The sequence below is a fragment of the Dreissena polymorpha genome, chromosome 4 (assembly GCF_020536995.1).
Source record: "Dreissena polymorpha isolate Duluth1 chromosome 4, UMN_Dpol_1.0, whole genome shotgun sequence".
In the NCBI taxonomy this organism is placed as follows: Eukaryota; Metazoa; Mollusca; class Bivalvia; order Myida; family Dreissenidae; genus Dreissena; species Dreissena polymorpha.
The window spans coordinates 44,081,608-44,105,584 of NC_068358.1; the positions used below are offsets into that span (position 1 = coordinate 44,081,608).

The 23,977-nt window shown below is 34.3% G+C and overlaps 1 protein-coding gene across 3 annotated transcripts; it reads left to right on the top strand.

Annotated features, from left to right (window-relative positions):
* The first annotated feature begins 16 nt into the window (after window positions 1-16).
* Window positions 17-22,723, top strand: LOC127879258 (metaxin-1-like). Of its 3 annotated transcripts, XM_052426022.1 has the most exons (9): window positions 17-306; window positions 3,629-3,733; window positions 11,707-11,776; window positions 11,955-12,031; window positions 13,063-13,155; window positions 14,453-14,632; window positions 18,215-18,291; window positions 19,253-19,413; window positions 20,615-22,723. In XM_052426022.1, exons 4-9 carry the CDS (start codon window positions 11,969-11,971, stop codon window positions 20,815-20,817), a joined length of 777 nt encoding a protein of 258 aa, XP_052281982.1. In that variant the 5' UTR covers window positions 17-306; window positions 3,629-3,733; window positions 11,707-11,776; window positions 11,955-11,968; the 3' UTR covers window positions 20,818-22,723. The 3 variants fall into 3 exon arrangements, with proteins under 3 accessions (XP_052281982.1, XP_052281981.1, XP_052281983.1); XM_052426021.1 differs by lacking the exon at window positions 3,629-3,733; XM_052426023.1 differs by lacking the exons at window positions 17-306; window positions 3,629-3,733 and adding an exon at window positions 11,310-11,395.
* The last annotated feature ends 1,254 nt before the right edge of the window (window positions 22,724-23,977 follow it).

Genomic DNA, 23,977 nt, shown 5'->3' on the forward strand with positions numbered 1-23,977 from the left:
AAAGTCAAACCGGTTACAAATCGGAACGGGCATATGTATTAAACACAATTCTAAAAAATAGAGAGTTCGAGATGTGCCTCTGTAAAATTTGTAATCGACGGTTTTATCATTTATTTTTTACGGCATAATTAATCGTTCTTTCTGTAAGATACTTACTTAACTTACCGATAGTTATTGTTTGATTATATATTTTCTTTGGGTTAAACTTAAACAAAATAGAAAATGGAGGACAACGTACTTCATTTGGACATCTGGCCAGGTGAATGGGACTTGCCTTCTGTAGATCCCAACTGCCTAGCAGCATTGGTGAGAATTTCTTATAAATCAATTTGTAAAGATTATGTTTGTCATGTAAATCTAGTCACCGCATTCGTTTTCAAGCCATAACAGAGGTGTACGTATTTCCTATTTCGCCTTATTAAGTTATTGGCTTTAAACTAAGATTATTTAAAGTTTACTATTCTGAGGCACAGGCAGCAGTATCATAAATTTGCCCCCCCCCCCCGGGACCCTACCCCCCCCCCCGAGCTTACCCCAGGGGTTCCAGATTGTTAAATGTACACCTATTGTGTATGGTTTGACCTTTCAACAACGAATATTGACAAAAATACACAGTTTGAAAAAATAACCCTCGTATATGTATTATATATACACAAGGTATGAAACCACTATATGCCCATAGCTGAAAGATTGTGGAACACTGGACGTGACCTTTTTCATCGAAAACACACATGTTCCCATGCAGTTGCCGACTAAATGCAACTGGATTCGTTAAAAGACAGTAAAAGCAACGTGATTACACAACTAACCGATCTCCTGCTCGGCTTATAACTTTAATATTCAATTAAATTTGACTTTCTTGATATATGTCACTCGGTGTTTCATCTACACATGTACACCATTTAATTTTATAATGCGTCATCTGGTTGGTTGTTCTCATTGTGTTGGCCAATGTTATGGCGTTTTAGAACCAAGCATTCGATCGACAAAATGTGACAGCAAAACACAGACATGGGGGGGGGGCAAATTTATGATACTGCTGCCTGTGTTCTGAGGCACATCATGGAAAAAGAATTGGCCAGAAAATTTAATCACAATGGTTGTTTATAACTGCAAAGTCCACTCATAAAACACATCACAACATGTCATATGAGGTATAGGTTAAATAGAAATTCAGTGTAGCTCGTTGATGGGTACAGCGATCTGCAGTGGTTTTTTTCACCATTTTTGGAATGGGGCTTGGTCCCTTTGAATTGGGAAAAAATATTGTTTACACTAAAAATGGGAAATTAATGTTGTGATTTTTTGCTAAAAAATACTTTAATATTGTAATTTAAGAATACAAGAGAGTTCAATATTTCATTTATTAAGGTTCCACTTATAGTGCTGGATTTGAGATGCATTGAATATCAGTGATTTTTTTACAAACTGCCATGAACCAGCAGGGGCATAGATAACCTTCAAACATTGGGGAGGCGGTCCAGTTTATGTACTGGGAACATAAAGGGGTTCGTTTGAGAGGGTTGTCCTCTCCCGTCGTTCCGAAAAAATTTACAATTGCAATTAATATGGTGCGGTTTGGGGGAACTTTCATGTTGATATAAATGCTCGATTTTTGTCTCACTCTCAGTTTGTCATGAAATCAGTTTGTCCATTGCCACCGACCACGACCCAGAAATCTCAACAGTTATTTTTGTCTTTCCAAAAACTCGTGCTAATTAAAACATAAAATAAAGTAAAAATTTATGTATTTTTATGACGGAGTTTTACAAGTGATATGAGGAATAATTACATTAACATTACATTCACAACACTTATATTTTATTACTGATGAACATGTTTAACACCTGAAAAGGGAAGACTGTAATAAATAACCACATGAAAATACACAACAACCAATACAATATGACATGATTAGTAAAGAATATATCCACATTTCGAGCACTATTAAAATATTGAACCAGGATGAATAAATATTATTAAATTAAGTTAAATAAACAAAAATTAAGGCATAATTCATTTTTAAAGTCCCTAAAACTGATTAGGAATACTCATTTTGAACATTAAACAATTACATAATATATGATATTGTTTCAATGATTTATAATCAAATAATAACTGTTATAATTTGAGAACAAAAATATTTTCAATCAAATTAATGTTTTTCACGCGTATATTTACTAAAAATTGTTTTAAGTGGCTAGTACCTTTGAATTAAAGCGATCAATTGAAATTAAAATAATAGCCTGTCGTTAATCAAAACACGGACAGTGCAATCACGGAAAAGAACTATAAAACAATTTACGCAATGACATTTACCCGGGCCCCTGGTTCTGCACTGACGGCGCGTAATAAAAAAAATACTGGTTTTGGGGCGGCGATTTTGGGGGATTTTATGTTTTATTTATATAACGACGACTAGTCGAAATATTGGGGACGCAGCCGCCTCCCCTGCCTCCCCATTACCTATCCCCTGACCAGTCATGGGACTTGATGAATTGCGAATATACAAGTCCAAAAATTAAAAGAACTAGTCCAAACATTTTTTTTTAAACATAAAAGTAACCTGTCTGTTACAGGAATTTGTAAAACTGGCTTCTTAACACTTAAAGCTGTTGAAAAGCTGCATACTGATTATTATTAAGATATTCTGCAATCTTCAAAATTAAATTTTGATAGAAATCTCCATGCATCATTGGGTCTCACATAATTTGAAACTTTGCATCCTCACTGATTTTTGTGAGTCTAGGACTTGGGACTCGCAGGTAAAATAACTTACCTGGAATATTGAGACATATTTTTAAAAAAATTGGGTAAACCTTGCATCGGGAATTGTAGGTCCCATTAGGGAAAAATATATATTTTTTCCATTGAGAATGGGGCCACCTACAGGACCCAAATTTGAAAGAAAAAAAACACTGGTTGTTTGCATGTGTTTGATATCCCTTTTTTTCCCGCTATTTTGGGAATGGGGCAGCGTCCCTTGGATTTGGAAAATTTGCTGCGTTTCAACTAAAATTGGGAAATTAGTGTTGTTGATGTTGTGCTAAAAAATGCTTCAAAATTAAGAATACAGGTGTTTTCAATGATTATTGGCTAGACTTCAAGTGTAATTATTTTTATTTGGAAAGCTTTTTCTCTTGAACACTCTGTTAGCCTTTCCAATTGCCAAAATCGCCATTTAATCTTTCAGCTGGCGATTAAAGTTTAAAAAGTAAAATAAATAGCAATTGTTGAAAAAATCTCTATAATTGTATCATTAATCCCTTTTTTTTTAAAGTACCTAGTTTCTACTTCCATTGGTAATTGCAATAAACGCCACATGGGGTAAGAGAATATCCACTGATAAGAGATACCATGAGGTGCGTTTCGAATAATCAAGTCATATTACACAGTCTTGTAAGATGCATCACTGAAATTCTCAGGTAACTTTCCAGTCCCCAAACTGTGATGTTCACCTTCTAATAAGTTACCAAAATGCTTATGAGGACAGAGTGAACATTATCTTTTATTGATGTCAGAAATGAAGAATATGTTTATCACAGTTTTACCATTTACGGAATATAAAACAGGATATAGAACAGCACATTAAAGAAGGTTTCGGACATCATCATCACACCTTTTTCAGGTGTAGGCCAAGAGTCAAATTTTAGGGAGAAGTCACTTCTCTCTTGACAGGGAATTAGGGAGAAGTCAGGACGGATCAGGGAGAAGTGACATTTGCCGACTACCGGTAGTTATACTAGACTTATATTGTATTATTTCATAGTTTTATGCATGTCTTCTAGAAGTACTTCATATGTTTATTATTTATCCAATAAATGCAAATAAAATAATTTTTAGTGTTTTTATTGTTTATAATAATTATTGTTGCTCCATAGTCCATCAAATAAAAATTGTTCAAGCATACACATGATACATTATTACATATTGGTACAAACAAAACTGGCGAAGCATACACATACATTCCCAATTAACTTTTCATAAGTTACATAACTTTTAATTTCATAACTTATGAAAAGTTAATTGGGAATGGTGATATTTCATCACGTCCAGTTATAGAACTGATTTACACCGTTTATCTACAGCCACGTGATAATAGCCATTCACTATACATTTATGCCATGTAAAACCCGTGTTTTAAGAGAGTGAAATTATTGCTGTCTTCTGCAATATCAACTGCCATGCATGTAAAGCGTGCGTGTTGCAAAAGATGATGAGCTGTTAAGAAATATACACAATCCACTCAAGTACACTGTACATGCAGTATTTCAGACTGAAAAAATTACGTTTGAATAAATGACCGATTTAAACTAAGTAAACAGTCCTTCGCGAACAATACATTGCAGTAAATGTATTTTAAAAGAACCAAGAAGCACCTTTGTTATTTGGCAAGTACCTTCGTAAACAATATTTGGAGAGGGGGGAGGTGAAGGGGAGGGGAAAAGAGTTACCCATCGCAAGACCCACCTTATCTTGGAGAGCTCAAACATTGTATACCTTTACTGCCAATACATGAAAATAAAAATGAAATGAAGAAACATGAAGTGAAGTTAATTTAATACAATTATTGTTGAAACCAATAAATTTATGATAATAATTATGTTGTTCATTGAGCAAATTAGGTTATTATGTGGGTTATCATCATAGTGCTGAAATTTGGCTACTACTTTTTAGCTCACCTGAGCACAACGTGCTCATGGTGAGCTATTGTGATCGCCTTTTGTCCGTCGTCTATCGTGCGTCGTGCGTCCGTCATCAACATTTGAATTGTGACTAATGGGGTTATTTACCCTCGGGACTTCGGTTAAAAACCATTGCCCGAGCACACTGCTTAACATAGAACTCTGCATAAAAAAGCAGAAAACGGCCATAAAATGGACAGCCCGATTTTACTGGGCTGTACCATTGGTATAAATATAAATTTTTGCATTGTTGGTGCGGTGCCTTAATAAAAATCTATTGGTTTAAAAATATCTAACATTTATAAGAAGCGTTAAAAAGACGCAGTGCTTTACAATGGATGGGTCTAACGCTGTTAAAAAGCGGCGTTTTTATTGGTTGATGTACTTTTAAAAAGCTGGCGCTGATTGGCCGAAATTTCTTAAATTGAATTGTGAACACTCTAGAGGCCACATTTATTGTCCGATCTTCATGAAACTTGGTCAGAACATTTGTCCCAATGATACCTCGACCGAGTTCGAAACTGGGTCATGCTGGGTCAAAAACTAGGTCACTAGGTCAAAAAAAAGAAAAACCTTGTGAACACTGTACACATTTGATGCCCAATCTTCATGTAACTTTGTCAAAATGTTTGTCTTAATGATATGTTGGTTGAGTTCAAAAATGGTTTCGGTCCATTGAAAAATATGGCCGCCAGGGGGCGGGCAATATTCCTTATATGGCTAAAGAGAAACCTTTTAGCAGGTTTTATTGTTGTTTCAATTGGAAATATCAATGCAAGGTGACTTAGGTGAGTCTTAAAATTGTTCCAGTTGTTTAAAAACACTTTGTCAAAAATGTGAACAATTTTGTAGTAAAAAAACAACAACTTATCACATCTTTTAAGAAGCACAAACAGCTGTTTGAAGAAAAGTTGATTTTCCTTTGTTTTTTGCAAAAATAATGTATTTATGCTACAGATTTTTTGTGCATTTAAATTACAAATAGTTTGATAGTTGTTTTGATATGATACATTTTCAAATGTCTTGTGTGTGTTTACTTCTATATTTGCACACATTTATAACTATAAGAAAGATCAAGTGATGTTTTGTTCTATAAAAGAAGATCAATATTGAATTTTTAGTAGCTGTACATATTCTCATATTCATTTACTTTTTTATAACTGACTTTGATATATGATAACAATTCAACATATTTTATTTAATTATGCAAAAACTATTTTACAAAAACACAATCTCTTTAACAAATACGGTTGTTTTCAGTATCAAAAAGTGTTCTTGCTAAACAGATTGTAAACAGTCATCCCCTATAAGATGCTGAGATGCTTATCGCATGATCTCAAATTTGGACAACAATTTGTTGAAAAATGTACTTCCATTTTCTTTTGCTGATGCTCATTATTAAATTACTGTCCTCGTATTACTTTTATCCAAAATAAAAGCTTTGTCGCAACTGGTAACAAATGTCTATTTAGAAAAAAATAAACACACACACAAAAAACTACTGATAGCGCATATATGTATATATCTGCCGAAACAGCAAACCTTTTTTTTCACAAAACAACGTTAACAACCCTTGTTTCCTGGATACGACGGTTGAGTTAAAAAATGGTTTTGATCCATCTAGTAACATGACCGCCGGGGGGGGGGGGGGGGGGCATTTTTCATATATTTATATACTGAAAAAGCCTGTGAACGCTCTTAAAGTCACATTTTTTTGACAATCATCATGAAACTTGGTCAAAACATTGGTTTTATTGATATGTCGGATGAATTTGAAAATGGTCGTGATCAGTGGAAAAACATTGCCGCCAGGGGATGGGGCAGTTTTCTCTATATGTTTGTAATAAGCATTTTCCTTATATACATGTATATATTTTTTTTAAATCTGGGTATTAAAAACATGGCCGCCAGGGTGGGTGGGGTAATTTTCTATATAGGCCTATTGTGAATACTTTGGAACACCTTATTTTTAAAGTCAGTCTTGTCATACTAATAACTTAAAATATTTGCTGAAGAGTTTTAATCTTTGTTTCTTTCCATCTAAGTCTCTCAGGTGAGCGACCCAGGGCCCTTTGGGGCCTCTTGTTTATTAACTATTTTATTTATTTTGAATCCCTGCACATTTAATTAATTATGATTTTAAATATTATTATATTTTTTCTTTAAATTTTTTTGATTAATCATTTTAAAAAGATTTTGATTTGAAGATGCGCATCGACCCGGCATCATGTCGAGGATCGCAGCTTGCCTCGGCATTGCTCGGCAGACATATGCGAAGCTTCGCGGCGAAATGCGACTTGCCGCCGCATACTGACGCGGCTTTAACGGCCGACTCAGCATCGACTCGTTGCGCCTTGCCGCCGCGGATCGTGAAATACGTTTGTTCCACGTTGACTGTACTGTATATGGCTTTAGTAAAACCTTGTTAACACCCTAGAGGCCACATTTATTGTCCAATCTTCATGAAATTTGGTGACAGGTCAGAAGATTGGTCTCAATGATATCTTGGATGAGTTTGAAAATGGTAACGTTTGCTTGAAAAACATGGCTGCCAAGGGGCGGGGCATTTTTCCTTATATGGCTATATCTGGCTATAGTAAAATCTTGTTAACACTCTAGAGGCCAAATTTATTGTACGATCTTCATGAAACTTGGTCAGAAGATTCATCCCAATGATATCTTGGACAAGTTCAAAAATGATGCCGGTTGGCTGAAAAACATGGCGGCCAGGGGGCGGGGCATTTTTCCTAATATGGCTATAGTAAAACCTTGTTAACACTCTAGAGGCCACATTTATTTTCCGATCTTCATGAAACTTGGTCAGAAGATTTGTCCAAATGATATCTTGGATGAGTTCGAAAATGGTTTCGGTTGCTTTAAAAACATGGCCACCAGGAGGCGGGGCATTTTTCCTTATATGGCTATATATGGCTTTAGTAAAATCTTGTTTACACTCTAGAGGCCACATTTATTTCCAATCTTCATGAAATTTGGTCAGAAGATTGTGTTAATGATATCTTGAATGAGTTCGAAAATGGTTACGTTTGCTTCAAAACCATGGCTGCTAAGTGGCGGGGCATTTTTCCTTATATCGCTATGTATGGCTATAGTGAAATCTTGTTAACACTCTGACTCTAGAGGCCACATTTATTGTCCGATCTTCATGAAACTGAGTAAGAAGATTCATCCCAATAATATCTTGGACAAGTTCAAAAATGATGCCGGTTGGTTGAAAAATATGGCCACCTGGGGGCGGGGCATTTTTCCTAATATGGCTATATATTGCTTTATTAAAATCTATTAACACTCTAGAGGCCACATGTATTGTCCGATCATCATGAAACTTGGTCACAAGATTTGTACCAGTGATGAGTTCGAAAATGGTTCCGGTTGGTGGAAAGACATGGCCGCCAAGGAGGCGTGGCATTTTTCCTTATATAGCTATAGTAAAACCTTGTTAACACTCTAGAAGCCATATTTATTGTCCAATCATCATGAAACTTTGTCAGAAGATTTGTCCCAATGATATCTTGGACAAGTTCGAAAATGGTTCCAGTTGCTAGAAAAACATGGTCACCAGGGGTCGGGGCATTTTTCCTTATATGGCTTCATGAATCTTCATGAAACTTTGTCAGAATATTTGTTTGAATGATATCTTGGATGTTTATGAAAATGGTTCTGGTCTGTTCAAAAACATGGCTGCCAGGGTGTTCACTAGTCATGAAAGTTGGTAAGAACAATTTGTGCTAATGACATCTTGGGCTTCACAGAACTGGTCAGTTCCTTTGAATCTCAGGTGAGCGACTTTGGGCCTTTCAGGCCCTCTTGTTTTTCCTTAGCGCCAACCTAGGTTGAACAGTATACTATATTTCAACAAGAGCATCACATGACTTTGGTGTGTGAAACAGACAAAATGAAAACATTTGGATTCAACGAGAAGTAATTGAAATGTTTAAAGTAGCTTGTGATATTAAAGGATTTAGTGAAATAAATCAATACTACTGTGTACAAATGTGAGTTTGTTTATTAATCATAGTTATTACCATATACTGTTGAATGCACTGTTTGTATGCTGATTAAATAACATGTTACTTCTGTTGAGTATGCACAACAAGTGCGTTAATATCAGAGGTGTGATTGTCAAAAAACATTTGTGTTAACAATAACCACTCTGATGTACATTCAGCCACCACTATATTTTGATAAGTATTAAATATTTCTAATAAAAGTTGATTTATTCATCTTTATTTCGAAAATTCAATCCCATAGATGTTGTATTTTAGTTCAAGACACATGAATTTTTGTATTTGTTTGAAAAATGGAAAACAATTAGCTACCCATGACTCAATTTGTTTTCATTCAAATTTAGGTCCCATAATGGGGACCCATTCCCACTGGAATAAAGTATATATTTTTCACAAATGGGACCTAAACATGTCAAAGCGACCCAAAATATTTTGTTTCATATTCCCTGCCAAAGGCGAAGGTTAATAGAATTGCCCGTTGGTCATAAAATCTTTTATTGCTATATCTCAGAAACTATATAAGATATCAACATGAAACTTCATGGGTGTATAAATAACAATGAGGAGAAGTGCCATGCACAAGAACCATAGCCATACACATTCTTTAATAAGAATTATTGCCCTTGTTTTTTTGTATGATGTAACTTTTGAGGGCTTTAACTCAGATATTATACAAGATTTCAACATAAAACTTCATCGGTGTATTGATATCAATGAGGAGAAGTGTCTTTGCTTAAAATCATAACCCTGCACTTTCTTAAATAAGAGTTACCCCGGTATTTCCCTTTGTTATTTTTGTATGATGTAACTTTTCAGGGCTACATGTTTATCTCAAATACGATACAAGATTTCAACATCAAACCTAATGGGTATATAGATATAAATAAGAATTAGTGCTTGCGCAAGAATAATAACCCTTCACTTTATGAAATAAGAGTTATTGCCCTTTGTTGTTTTTGTATAATAGACCTTTTCAGGGCTACATCTCAGAAACATTGCAAGATTTTAACATGAAACTTCATGAGTGTATAGATATCAATGACGGAATTTCAATGCATAAACAAGATTACCCTATACTTTTTTTATACCCCCACAAACGAAGTTTAGGGGGGTATATAGGAGTGAACTTGTCTGTCTGTCGGTCGGTCTGTTGGTCTGTCTGTCGGTCCGTAATTAAGTGTCCGCTCTCTAATTCAAGTAGTTTTCATCCGATCTTCACCAAACTAGGTCAGAAGTTGTATCTACATGATGTCTAGGCCAAGTTCGAATATGGGCCTTGCCGGGTCAAAAACTAGGTCACGGGGTCACTTAGTGCGTTTTAAACATTCAGCATGTTGTCAGCTCTCTTATTCAAGTAGTTTTCATCCGATCTTCACCAAACTTGGTCAGAAGTTGTATCTATATGATCTTAAGGCCAAGTTCGAACATGGGCCTTGCCGGGTCAAAAACTAGGTCACCGGGTCACTTAGTGAGTTTTTTAACATTCAGCATGGTATCCTCTCTCTTATTCAAGTAGTTTTCATCTGATCTTCACCAAACTTGGTCAGAAGTTTTATCTAGATGATCTGAAGGCCAAGTTCCAACATGGGCCATGCCAGATCAAAATCTAGGTCACAGGGTCACTTAGTACGTTTTACACATTGAGCATGGTGTCCAAAATTGGTCAGACGTTGTATCTTGATAATGTCTAGGGCAAGTTTGAATATGGGTCATGCCAGGTCAAAAACAAGGTCACGGGGTCACTTAGTGCGTTTTAAATATCACAATGTTGTCCGCTCTCTAATTCAAGTAGTTTTCATCCAATCTTCACCAAACTTGGTCAGAAGTTGTATCTAGATGATGTCTAGGTCAAGTTTGAATATGGGTCATGCGGGGTCAAAAACTAGGTCACGGGGTATCTTAGTGTGTTTTAAACCTCACCATGTTGTCCCCTCTCTAATTCAAGTAGTTTTCATCCAATCCTCACCAAACTTGGTCACAAGTTTTATCTAAATGATCTCTAGGACAAGTTTGAACATGGGCCATTCCGGGCCTAAAACTAGGTCACGGGGTCACTTAGTGCGTTTTTTAACATTCAGCATGGTGTCCGCTCTCTAATTCAAGTAGTTTACATCTGATCTTCACCAAACTTGGTCAGAAGTTTTATGGAGATGATCTTAAGGCCAAGTTAGAACATGGGCCTTTCTGGGTCAAAAACTAGGTCTAGGGGTCACTTAGTGCGTTTTAAAAATTGAGCATGGTGTCTGCTGTTTTTTGTGAAGACGACATGCAAAATGTTGTGTGTCAATGCGGCATGTGGGGGTATTCGTCACGTCTGTGACAAAGCTCTAGTTTATAATTATACCGTATATCAAGGGATTTGCACCCATCCATAAACAAAATGTATTTGGTGGCCGATATCAATTCAAAGATTTGCTTGTTTAAATAAGTCTCAAAATTTAATTCATCTCAAATCCAGCTCCATAAATTGAATCTTAGTATATAAGATATAAAAATCACTAGCTTTTATTCTCAATTTTAAAGTATTTGTAAGCAAATAGTCAACAACACTTATTTTCTAATTTTAGTCAAAGCAAAGTGATTTTTCCCAATGCAAAGGGACCTGACTTATTCCCAAAATGGTGAAAAAAAGCCACTTCATGTTGTGAAATCGCCAATTATTTTGAAAATATTCACTATCAAACAGTATGTTGTTGTTTATTTTTATAAATTATATGTTAAATGGTTAATATCAAAATTATTTAAAAAGTTAAAGGGTTTTCTTATCCAAATTATGACTGAACAGATTGATAAGAAAGATATGAACAAGTCATGGCTGCTATAGGGTACTTTCCATGTATTGGCCTTAGGAAATATCTAATATGTAAATTATTTTGCTTTAATCCTGCTGTAGAGACAAAGTATTATTTATTAAATGTCCTCATTGTGTTTAAGTTGTTTTCAGTCTCTGTAAACAGTTTATTAAACTCCAAGACAAAATGCTTTTTGTATTTCAGGCTTACTGTAGATTCTCTGGTGTCCCAGTAAAAATCAGAAAATCATGTAATCCATGGAATTCACCAAATGGTAATTGCCATTTACACTTAATAATCAAATGTGGTTATTTTGTTTACTCTTAATATTTTAAATTGTATTATTCATTTTGCCTCATATGTTAGCTACTTATACATAGAAATTTAAGTTAAAAGTTAAACAAAACTTTATTTGAACAACTATTTTAAATAATTCTCATTTCTTGTTTTAGGAACATTTCCAGTCATGACATACAAAAATGTCACAGAGACAAAAGTTGGAAATATTTTCACCTACTTGAGAAAACAGGTCTGTTTAATTCCAAGTGGGAATTTATTTAAAAAAATGAGTTACTAGCTTAATTGATATAATTCTCATAAATACACAGAACTGTTCCTATGCATGCACTTCTAAAATCGCTTCACTTCCATCGATACTGCGATTGAATGGCATATTGTTATTGCATTTTCTATATTTTAGATAGTATGCACAGAAGTATGACATAAAATAGCTACTTTTGAATCTCAAACTAGCTTTTGTATGTTCAGGCAGCAACTACATGCACAATATTTCATTTTGAGTATTTCCGTGGTGTCTGATCTCTCTCTTTCTCTGTTATTAAGTTCTTTTTCCACTCTCATCTTGAAATAATTTCTATGAAAAAAAGTGCATCCACACCTTAACTGTGATGTGGTGTCAGCACTTTCTGATAGATTATACTTTACCTTGTTGTGTACAATACTGTTGTACATGTATATTTGGATGAGTACACTCCTCATGTAAGATATTGGACGAAATGATTGGGGAGTCCAATGTTACTATGCTTCTAGCAGTGTACAAGTCCAATTGTATCACATCATCCTAAACAGGGCTTTCAAATAACCTTGTTATTATAGACATTATATTATTTTAGTTATTTGTGTTATTCATGTTCAATTATACTCTACAATTTCAAGGGCTTGATGAGCTTACACGTTTAGGTCTTTTTATGATGTTGTGTGACAAAATAAACAATTTTACTCATGAAAAACACCCAAAAAATACCTTAAAAGTTATTTAAAGCATGTATTATATGTGGGAAATGTTTTTTTTATATAAATTTTATGCAGATCAGCAAATGATCTTGTGTCAACATCAGGAAGATTTCTGTTAAGTTGACTGGGAAATGATCGGTATAACTCGGATTATTAATACAAATATATTACAGGTAGATCAAATAATCCCCAGTTCGGTACAATATTTGATGATTATGTGATGTGAATGACAACAGCTAACTTGCTGATATAAATAGGTATATAATTATAGATTCATATGATAGAATTATGCTTTACTATCTTTAGAACTGGGGTATAGACTCTAGCCTCTCCAGGAAAGAGTGTGCTGATGTGGTGGCATTCTCAGCCATGATAGATGAGGTGATTCAACCTGCTGTTGTAAGTGGAAATAATCTAAAAACAAGACATTAGAGATTTATATTTAATTGGCAAATCAACGGCTTATGTATGATGCATCTATTTCTAAAACTAAAATATACTTTTAAGAAGTATTTGTTCAATAATTGGCAAAAGTGTACCGTGTACCGGTAAGTAAAACCTTAGTACTTGATTTTGTTAGCTGTTCCAGTGTTATGTTACAGTTCTGATTTTAAAAAGCTGTGCATCAGAACTTGCAAGAGTAGATATATGGCAAAATACCAAAAAATACTAATATTTGATTGTTTCACTTTTGTTTAATGCTTTTGGTTTTATAAAAAAAATTATATCTCAATTATGTTTTCTTTGTATAGACAATGAGAATAACACAAACTCAAGTATTACAGCTATCACGTGTGTTTAATGTTTTTATGTCCCCGGTAGGAGGGCATATAGTGATCGGACTGTCCGTCTGTCTGTCCGTCTTTCCGTCACACTTTGCGTTTAGGTTTCGAAAAATGCTCATAACTTCTATGTCCCTTGAGATGTAACCTTCATATTTGGTATGCATGTGTATATGGACAAGGCCTTTCCATACGCACACAAATTTTGACCCCTGTGACCTTGACGTTGAACTTAGGGTCCGCGTTTAGGTTTCGAAATCTGTGTTTAGGTTTCGAAAAATGCTCATAACTTCTATGTCCCTTAAGATATAACCTTCATATTTGGTATGCATGTGTATATGGACAAGGCCTTTCCATACGCACAAAAATGTTGACCCCTGTGACCTTGACGTTGAACTTAGGGTCCGCGTTTAGGTTTCGAAATCTGCGTTTAGGTTTCGAAAAATGCTCATTACTTCTATGTCCCTTGAGATATAACCCTCATATTTGGTATGCATGTGTATATGGACAAGGCCTTTCCATACGCACAAAAATTTTGACCCCTGTGACCTTGACGCTGAACTTAGGGTCCACATTTAGGTTTCGAAATCTGCGTTTAGGTTTCGAAAAATGCTCATTACTTCTATGTCTCTTGAGATATAACCTTCATATTTGGTATGCATGTGTATATGGACAAGGCCTTTCCATATGCACACAAATTTTGACCCCTGTGACCTTGACCTTGAACTTAGGGTCCGTGTTTAGGTTTTGAAATCTGCGTTTAGGTTTCGAAAAAAGCTCATTACTTCTATCAAGCGTTTATAGGGGGCATAAGTGATCCTATGGTGACAGCTCTTGTTGATCATGTAATACATCTTCTTGATCATGTAATACATCTTTGTGATCATGAAATACATTGTTTGAGTGTCTTGCAGTTACATTTGTTGTGGATCGACAATGACCACTACTCCAACATTACGGGACCATGGTTCACAAGGCATGCTGTCCTGCCCTACAAGTTTGTGGTATCAGGCAGGGCTCACAAGGAGGCTAAAAGGAAGGTGTTTGAGTCCCAAGGCACGGACAATGTCACTGCAGCGGATGTTGAAACAAAGGTAGGCAAACAGTATTGTTGCTTCATTATGCCATAGTTAATGGCTTTCCAGAATTTGTAGCATTTAGACAAGACGGCATATGTATTGCACTATATATTACTTTTAATCACCAAACTTCAAGAGCATTCATTCAGCTAGTTTATGCCCCCACAAAGAAGTGGGTTTCAATAAGCTCTGTTCTTGTCCATCTGTGTGTTTGTCCCAAAGTTTGTAAACTCAACTCATGTTTAACTGCAGGGTGAAGTTCAGCCAAACTATCATAACTGTATGGTCTTCTTATCACAGGGTCTTCTAAAATCTAGATTAGGTGTGTTCAAACACTATGTCACTAGGGCAAATCTTTGATAGACCTTGGTACCATTCTAGATGCCACATTTATGACTCAATCTTGATGAAACTTGGTTAGAATGTTTAGACAATATCTAGTCTTAGTGTGAACCTTTGTAACGCATTCCACAAACTAGGTCACCAGGTCAATTTTTAGAAAAAACTTGTAACCAATCTAGAGGCCACATTTATGACATTTTTATGAAACTTGGTCAGAATTTATATCTTGGTGATATTTAGGCAAAATTTGAATCATCGCCCTGTGTGTTCTAAAACTGAGTCACCAGGTCAAATGATAGAAAAACCTTTTTATCAATTTGAAAAAATATTAAGTTTAAACCTTTTTATTTTAGCTCGATCGCATCAAAAGTCTAAGGCTTATTTGGAATGCTTTTGAGTCTGTGTCCTGGTACTAGAACCAGTACTTGGTATCTTTGGGGGAGATCTAAAGAAAGTTCCCACAGTTGGGATTCAAACCCGTGACCTCCTGATGAGTAGGAGGACATCATAAGAGCTATGCCATGGCGACTTCTAAACATTATTTAATTACTCAATCTTCATGATACTTTTTGAGAATTTCTATCTTGACACTTTCTAGACTGAGTAAGAATCTGGGTCATGGGCGTTTAATAACTTGGTCACCAGGTCAAATTCACCTTGTCAAATCTTTGAAAAACCTTGCTTCCATTCTAGAGACCACATGTTTCATTCAATAATGATGCAACTTGGTTGGAATGTTCATTTTAGAAATACATTTGCTGTATTTGAATCTGAGTCGCATGCATTAAAAAAACTAGGTCATCAATTCAAATTTGAAAAAAATAATGTTATCATTCCAGAGGCCATATTTATGAATCAGTCTTTATGAAACTTGATTAGAATCTTTTTTTGACAATCCTTATCCAAAGTTCAAATCTGTTTAAATGGCTCCTTCATACAAGGTAACTAGGTAAAAAATCTTAATCTGAAAAAAGTCTTACAACTCTGGAGGCAGCATTTATGACTCATTTAAGCTCGAAGAAACTTGGTCAAAATGTTTATTTTAACAATATCTTAATCAAATTGACATCTCGCCAACAGTCAATCAAAATATCCATCGACCAATCAGCGATCAATAAATCGTGCGGGCCTGTTGCTAACGACCTGTCCGCCATTTTCTAGACAAGCCGAATGCCTAGTTCTCATTTATTATACCAGTTTCGTTTATTTTGTTCGAAAAAATAGGAAATAAAATATAAAGAAACAGTGTAAATAAGGTTTATGTAACTCAGCCAGTCTGTATCCAGATAGATAAATTAGGGAAATTTAATTTATGCAATTTCCAATGTGGGAATGTGTTCTTGACAAGTGCGAGTGGAAGCTTCCTTGTTTAGAATTACCAAAATTACCAAAATCCCTCATATAGAAAATTAATTTATTTCAGAAACTAACAATATCAAATAAGCAATATTAAGAATGAATTGTATCACATGTATATGTAAGCTTATAGGGCATATTGGTATTTGTGTTACTTAACAAAATCAATGTTATAAATCGCTTTTCATGTCATAACAATTGAAAAGTATTTTTATGTTACTATTTTGATAAAAACATATCGATGCAGCCATTTTGTTGTTCTGCACTTTTAATTATAATGATTGATAAATGTCCCTAAAGCAATGTTTTATTGTCCCCTACGGGTTTCACCAGAGGGGATTTATGGTTTGCGCTCTGTGTGTCCGTCAGTCTGTCACACTTTTCTGGATCCTGCGATAACTTTAAAAGTTCTTCATATTTTTTCATGAAACTTGAAACATGGACAGATGGCAATATGGAGATTATGCACATCATTTCAGTTTGTTCCTACGTCAAGAATTTTGGTTGCTATGGCAACAAATAGACTAGAAATAGTGCTGAAAATGGTGGATCCTGCACACTTTTCCGGATCTTGCGATAACTTTAAAAGTTCTTCATATTTTTTCATGAAACTTGAAACATGGATATATGGCAATATGAACATGATGCATGTCATTTCATTTTCTCCCTACGTCAAAAATTCTGGTTGCTATGGCAACATTTTTTTGTGTAAAAATCTGACTATGGTGGAGCCGGTAGGGGACATATATTGCTTGGCAATAGTCTTGTTATTAATATCACTTTTGTACGTAATAACATGGGGGATTTCGGTACCTGCTCGGCATCAGAAAACATGTAAAACTTAAGCAAAATTACAGTTATAAAGCGCTTTTTGAGTCAAATACATGTGGACAAAATGTTTCCTTAGTAGTTTCATAAATAACATGGGTAAATACCAGTGAAGTTATGTTAATTTATTACTAATACCACCATTACAGGTAGTAAAAGGTTAGATTTCAGTAAATACGCAAACGTTTGGGAGGGTGTTAAAAGTACCGAAATACCCGTTATACTTAGCTAATGTTCATTATAAACTAATATTTTTTGCATTGACATATTAAATATGGGGTGAAAAAAGTCCATAAAAATCATCCAGAATATTGCGTAATCTGTAGGCAATTTATAGGCAAAGAACCCGCTTTGGTGTTTGAAGATTTTCTAACAGCTAAGCCACGTGACTAAGTGTGCGGAGCCATCATAGTCCAGGCGAGATTTCAATTTGAATTCGGGTCAGATGCATCTAAACACTAGGTCAACAAGAGGTCAAATCTGAACAAGTTACCATTATAGTGCCACATTTATTACTTATTATTGATGAAACTTTGTCATAATATTTAGCTTGACCATATAAAGGCCGTGTTAAAATCAAGGTCAAGTGTGGTTAAAAATTATATCACCTGGTCAAGTCATCAGCAATTGGTGTCTGTGAACTCAGTTGAGCGCATAAGGGCCATCAATTCAATGCCCTCTTGATGCTCTTGCTTGCTTCAAGTTTGGGGGTTAATTTCCATCAAACAACTTACTCATTTGTTATGGCAAAAAAGGATGATTTTTTCGAAGACGCATGTCCTCTTTAAATGGCTGGTGGATTTGTCTGTGTCAAACATTCGTTGTAGGGGCATCAGTATCTGTGACACATCTAGTTGTATCTGTACTTGAATTTTGTTAATATATTCTAAGTTTCTCGTTCATATACTCTTAAGTTTCTCATAATCACAATTGTTTCAGCTGTCAAAATTCAGAAACTAAGAAGTGTTTTGTTTAAGGACAATGAGCTTTAAAATGTTGAGTGTGTGATAGTGACAGCTACTATCATTTGTCTTTCTAATGCGTGATACACAAAACTGGTTCTCTTTTCAGATATACAAAGATGCTAAGGACTGTTTATCCAATATATCACAGAAGCTGGGAGATAAAAACTATTTCTTTGGAGATCAGTATGCAGTGATTTTTTTTCTTTTTGAAAATGATATGGGTCCTGATTATACATATGTTTTGATACAATGTTTTTTTGAAGAAATCAACTGGTCCCTAGTGTTTTAAGTAAAATTTTATTTTGACACTTACAAACAGCAAACTATGACAAATAATCAAAATTACCGGTTAATCATTTTCTGTATAGTTAGCTTCTTAGGGTCTTTTTATCCCAAATACAATTTGATTACTTGTTAGACCTTTAACTGAAAATTGTATGTCTTTGCAGCAAAGTGAAAGCAATCTGATATCAAGCCGAGATATTTCCATAGTAATGGACCCATTCAAGGGAGGCACTCTCCCAACTCTTATTGGATTTTGTTTTCCTATCAATCTGTTTGGAAAGGAGAACAGTGAACTTTTGTTAATAATGTGATACAATTTTACATACAGATATTAATAGCTGCAGTTTTATAACAAATATTTACTGAATTTCAAAATATAGGGAAGGCTTAATCTAAAGGAACCGATGTCACTGTATGAAAAAGATACTGTTCCATACAACCAACATTTAGTAATATATATATTGAGCATTCCGAAAAGATGTGTACTTGTTTGTAGATTTAATATCATTTTTTGGAGGGATGATTCTCAAATAAATCAGATTCTAAACAATTTTTTCACACCCAACAATTTTTTTTAACAATAGCTCGGCAAAGTTAAAGTACAATGTACCATAAGTTTTGTTTACAAATCGCTTCATAAAAGAATACCTGACTGTTTTTGGTTATGTAAAATCCCCCAAAACTAGTTTGAATAAAGCAGACTTATTAAAACATGTTTAGAGGTCCTTGTTCAAAGTATGTTTCTTTTTATTACAGTAAGAAAATGTTCATGGCATTTAAATGAGTATTTGTAAATTACCAAACAAGCATGGGATTTCTTGATCTTACTGCTTATATGGATGACCATTGTTGGTTCCAGACCTTGTTCCCTGGATGCCTTGGTGTTCAGTTACGTAGCTCCACTGTTGAAGGCCCCGCTGAATAGTAACCAACTGACCAACCATCTCCGCATCCATTGTGAAAACCTATGCTTTCATACCCGGAGAATTCTGCGAGAGTTCTTTCCCCTTACTGCTGAAGGTATGGGACTGTGTTTCTGCAGGACTAACTTCTTTGTCTATGGAACAATTTTCCATCTGGTTTTAGTCATTGCTAAATTGTAAAGCCCAGTCCACTTGAAACAATGTCATTTTGTTGTTTTTAGTTTCCTTGTTTCTCAGGCGGGCATGATCCTTCTTTTCTACAGTTTCATCCATTCATTTAGATTCCACCAGCCCATAGTTTGCAATGTGTTTTTGACAACTGTCAGATACACATATTATAAACCATGGTTAATTATCTGCATAAAAAATTCCACCATAAATTAATTGTAAATTAGTAAAGAAAACATGAAATTCATAGGGGGAAAAAGGGAATAATATATTTTGGTTCATGTAGTACTGTTTTAAACAAAATGTGCAAATTTAAGTAATTGTGTATGTGTTCACTTTGAAACAGTATGTTGATGGCTATACGTCTCTAAGAATATATGTTTCATGCACAATATGAAAATATTTACACACTATAAGTGTTTTTCCTGACAAAATGATGACTGAACAGATTAATAGAGAAGATACAAAAAATCATGGTTGTAAGGGTGCCTTCCTAGAATAATTCAGTACATCATTAAATCACTTATTTGAAATAAGCTTGCCTTTATCTTGTTGAAAATTATATAACCATTAAAGTTAAATGCTTTACTGGTGTTGCAATTGCGTTATTTCAGGAAAAAAGTCAATTTATCTCTTAAGAAGCTAAACACAAAGGAAAAGAGGCTATAATATTTATTATAAAATAGTGAAAGCGACATGTACTGAATTTTGATTGTATCAATCAATTTATCAATAATTAAGTAAAACATTATGATATACAAATAATACTTTTCTAGTACTGCAAGATTTGATATTTCATATTTGTTCAGCTGGATGTCCATGTTTCACTGATTTCTCACACAGACTTTGCATGGTTTTAATATAAAGAGTTATTGTGCAACTAAAAGACTAATTTGTGATAAAGGCATCCTTTTTGCTCCCTGTCATTGAGTTATTTTCTTATAGCAAACATTTTCCTCTAGTCCTATATTTATCTCGCATTCATCTAAAGTTTTTTTTCTATTTCGTGTATTGCTCTATTTCTTTTATAACTGGCTGAAGCCAGATGATATTTTATCATATTTTATTGAGTAGTCTTCTATGCTGTGATATTGACATAAATATTTGTTTAGACATTTAATTATTTTCAGAAATGGCAGAAAAACAAAAAGAAGAAGAGAGGAAGAAAGCGGCTGACTCGGAAAGCAAGGAGGGGAAGATACGGAACCGTGACATGCTGATTGCCGGTGCATTTGCACTCACGGCAATGACTCTGTACGCGTTTTCTAGCGGATTGGTCAATGTTAAGATATTTGATGCAGTAGATGTGGAAGATAATTTATTGGATGCTTAATGTGTGACTGATGACAGTGGTGACTCTAGTGTAGCTATAATACAGTATTTGATAGAAATATCTAGAAACACATACATGAAGCTGTAGGAGGGTTAATGAAAAGATGGTTGATGAAAAAGTTATTAGAATTTTATAGATAACAGACAACAGAATATACAAAGTATGACGACTGATATTCAATGAAATTGTTGCACTAAATTTGTTATGAAATGAAATGTTTTTTTGCCCAGTTTTTTTGTGAGTTAATAATAAAATACTGTTGCTTAGATGAAACATTAGTTGCTGGTACATATCTTGGACTGCTTCACGCTGTTTTTATAATGACTGGTATTAATGTATTATTGTAAGTCTATGTAGTGATCTTGTAGTACCTATTATTTAGGTAGAAGTGTCTCATAGGCTGCAATACATTGAGTGGGAAGTTTTGAAGAGCTATAATGTCAAATAAAAACAGTAGGATATCAAATAAACAATTATTTCAACTGTTTGATTATCCCTCGTCCATGTATAGAGCAGTTCATGGTTTTGTAATAGGTGTTTTTCTGAGAAGCAGGAAGCTTTATTTCTGATAGAAGAACTGTATTGACACATGCTCTTATGTTGACATACGGTAATATTGACACCAAAATCACAACACTTTCCCACAGTGATAGCAATTCTATGTTTCATAAATGTGATGAAAGTATATTGAAAGAACAATCAATTTCATAAAGGTATGAAATATTATAAGTAGCAGTCCATTTTTGTGTGTGTTTATTTATGGGTTTATATTTTTCCAAATGTAAGTTAAAAAATGTTAATATAGATACATTTTGTGTGATGATAACAATTTAAAACATTTATTTTGAAGAAATAATAATTTGCAGTTTCTTCTTTTATGATGAGTATTAGTATTTTTGCTCTAACATATATTATTAACTGTTAAATGTTTCTGTTAAACAGTGTATTTATGTAAGTTTTGTCTTTTTGTTAACACATTTTTATGTTATCAGGATTGATGCAAGATATGAGTACTTACATTTGTGCTTATATGGCTTCTGGTGAAATTTTGAATTGAAATAATAATGACAACTTACTTGAATGAGACAGCTTTAAGCACCCTGTAATTAATAACATGTGTTGGTCAAAGTTCGAGGAAACATTTAAGAGGTCAACTTTGACTAGTTTAAGTTCAGGCTACATCAGTTATAGCCCAAAACAAGCTATATAAGAACTTCACCTTAGTTAGTACCAATGTTTGCCTTAATGAGATAGCATACGATAACAATAACAATCGCACGAACCTTTGTCAAATGTCAATGTAAGATGTACATGTTAAAAGTCGCAATCAATTTTTGATTGTCAGAATTCAGATTGTCAGAATTAACAGTTAGGATGATGCTTTTCTGGATTCAACTGCTTGTCTCTTGGCTGCTAAGGCCAAAGCCACAAGAATACAATTATAACGCAAAGCGGCCTGGTTTAGACCTTTATTAGTTCCCTACGGGTGGTAGGTTTGTTTGCGCTCTGTGTGTCTGTCAGTCTGTCTATCACACTTTTCTGGATCCTGCGATAACTTTAAAAGTTCTTCATATTTTTTCATGAAACTTGAAACATGGACTGATGGCAATATGGAGGCTATGCAAGTCATTTCATTTTGTTCCTACGTCAAGAATGCTCGTTGCTATGGCAACAAATAGACTAGATATATTGCTGAAAATGGTGGAGTTTCACCGGTAGGGGACTTTTATTGCTTGCAATAGTCTTGTTTTGTTAATGTATTTCAGTTGTGTGAAGTATTCTTAGTTTAGAACCAATTCTATGCAATGTAATCTTGTAAGATGCTCGTATATACATAATGTGGTTTGTTAACAACTTGCGCATTGTTCCTGCATTATCGCCGTAGGATCAACGATTACAGAAAGTATATTGCGTCCTATCATTTATAAGTTTACAGTTGCAATAAGCTATTAGAGATAACTTAAAACTCGAAAACATCTGTTCAGCTAACGGAACACTATTGATTGTTTATGCCCCCTCCCATCCCTCAGTAGGTTGGCCTAAAGCAGTTCTTTTTTCGGAGTTTTTTCCTTAATGCTTTTAGAAATTTACCTGAGTTTTGGTATGTGAGCCTGCAAGATTTACAGGTCTAGTTCTAGTTTTGTTCCGGTTCATTGATTTTTGGCAAATTTACGGGACTTGGACCTAGAAATTTTCTCTACTGTAACAGTTTCCAGACTTGGTGCTAAACACTTGTAGATACTTACCTGATTTTGTGTTCGTGTGAGTGTATCTACATGATTTACATATAAATTTTTAGTTTTTTTTTCCGGCCCATTGATTTTTGACGAAGAAACAGGACTTGGATTTAAGAATATACAAACAAAACTTTACAAATGTAAAGAAATCACTGAAAATATTGTTAATTCAAAAGATGTAGTTGCAATCTAAAATAAATGTCAGTTCAAGTTTAGAGTTTATGTAAGAATGCTGCTTAATATTGATGCTGGTTTAAAGAATTCCATCAATTTTGAATCTGAGATAATGCCTTAATATAATAAAATAAAATTACTGTATCACTTTCAAATGAAAATTGCAAAACAAACCATACAAATAAAAATGATATAACTAGAGATGTATGAACTAACACAGAACAAGTCAACAAATACAATACTGATCAAGAAATATTATATATATATAACAGCCAAGAAAATATTGGTTAATGCAGGGACCTGTACAAATAGTGTTTATTTGTATAGGTCCCTGGTTAATGTTAAGAAATTTTACCTTAATTTTCCAAAGAACGGTAGACTAAGCCTATCCGTAGAATGGCGATTCTGATCCAGTTCATTGAGAGGATTGAGAGTAATTTATCAAAGCAGAACCAATCAATATTTGAGTAAAATAAGATTTCAAAATTAAATTTGTTTAGGAGAAACAAAATACTGGCTTGTTCAATCAGTTTCAGCTTAAAAAACATATTTTAAAACAGTACAAATATCTGAATGGAAGATCTAAGGGTAAGAAAATATGACAAGTGCATACTATCTATCTCTATCTATCTATCTATCTTTCTATCTATATATCTATCTATCTATCTATCTATACTGTCTATCTATCTATATATCTATATTGTCTATCTATCTATCTATCTATCTATCTATCTATCTATCTATCTATC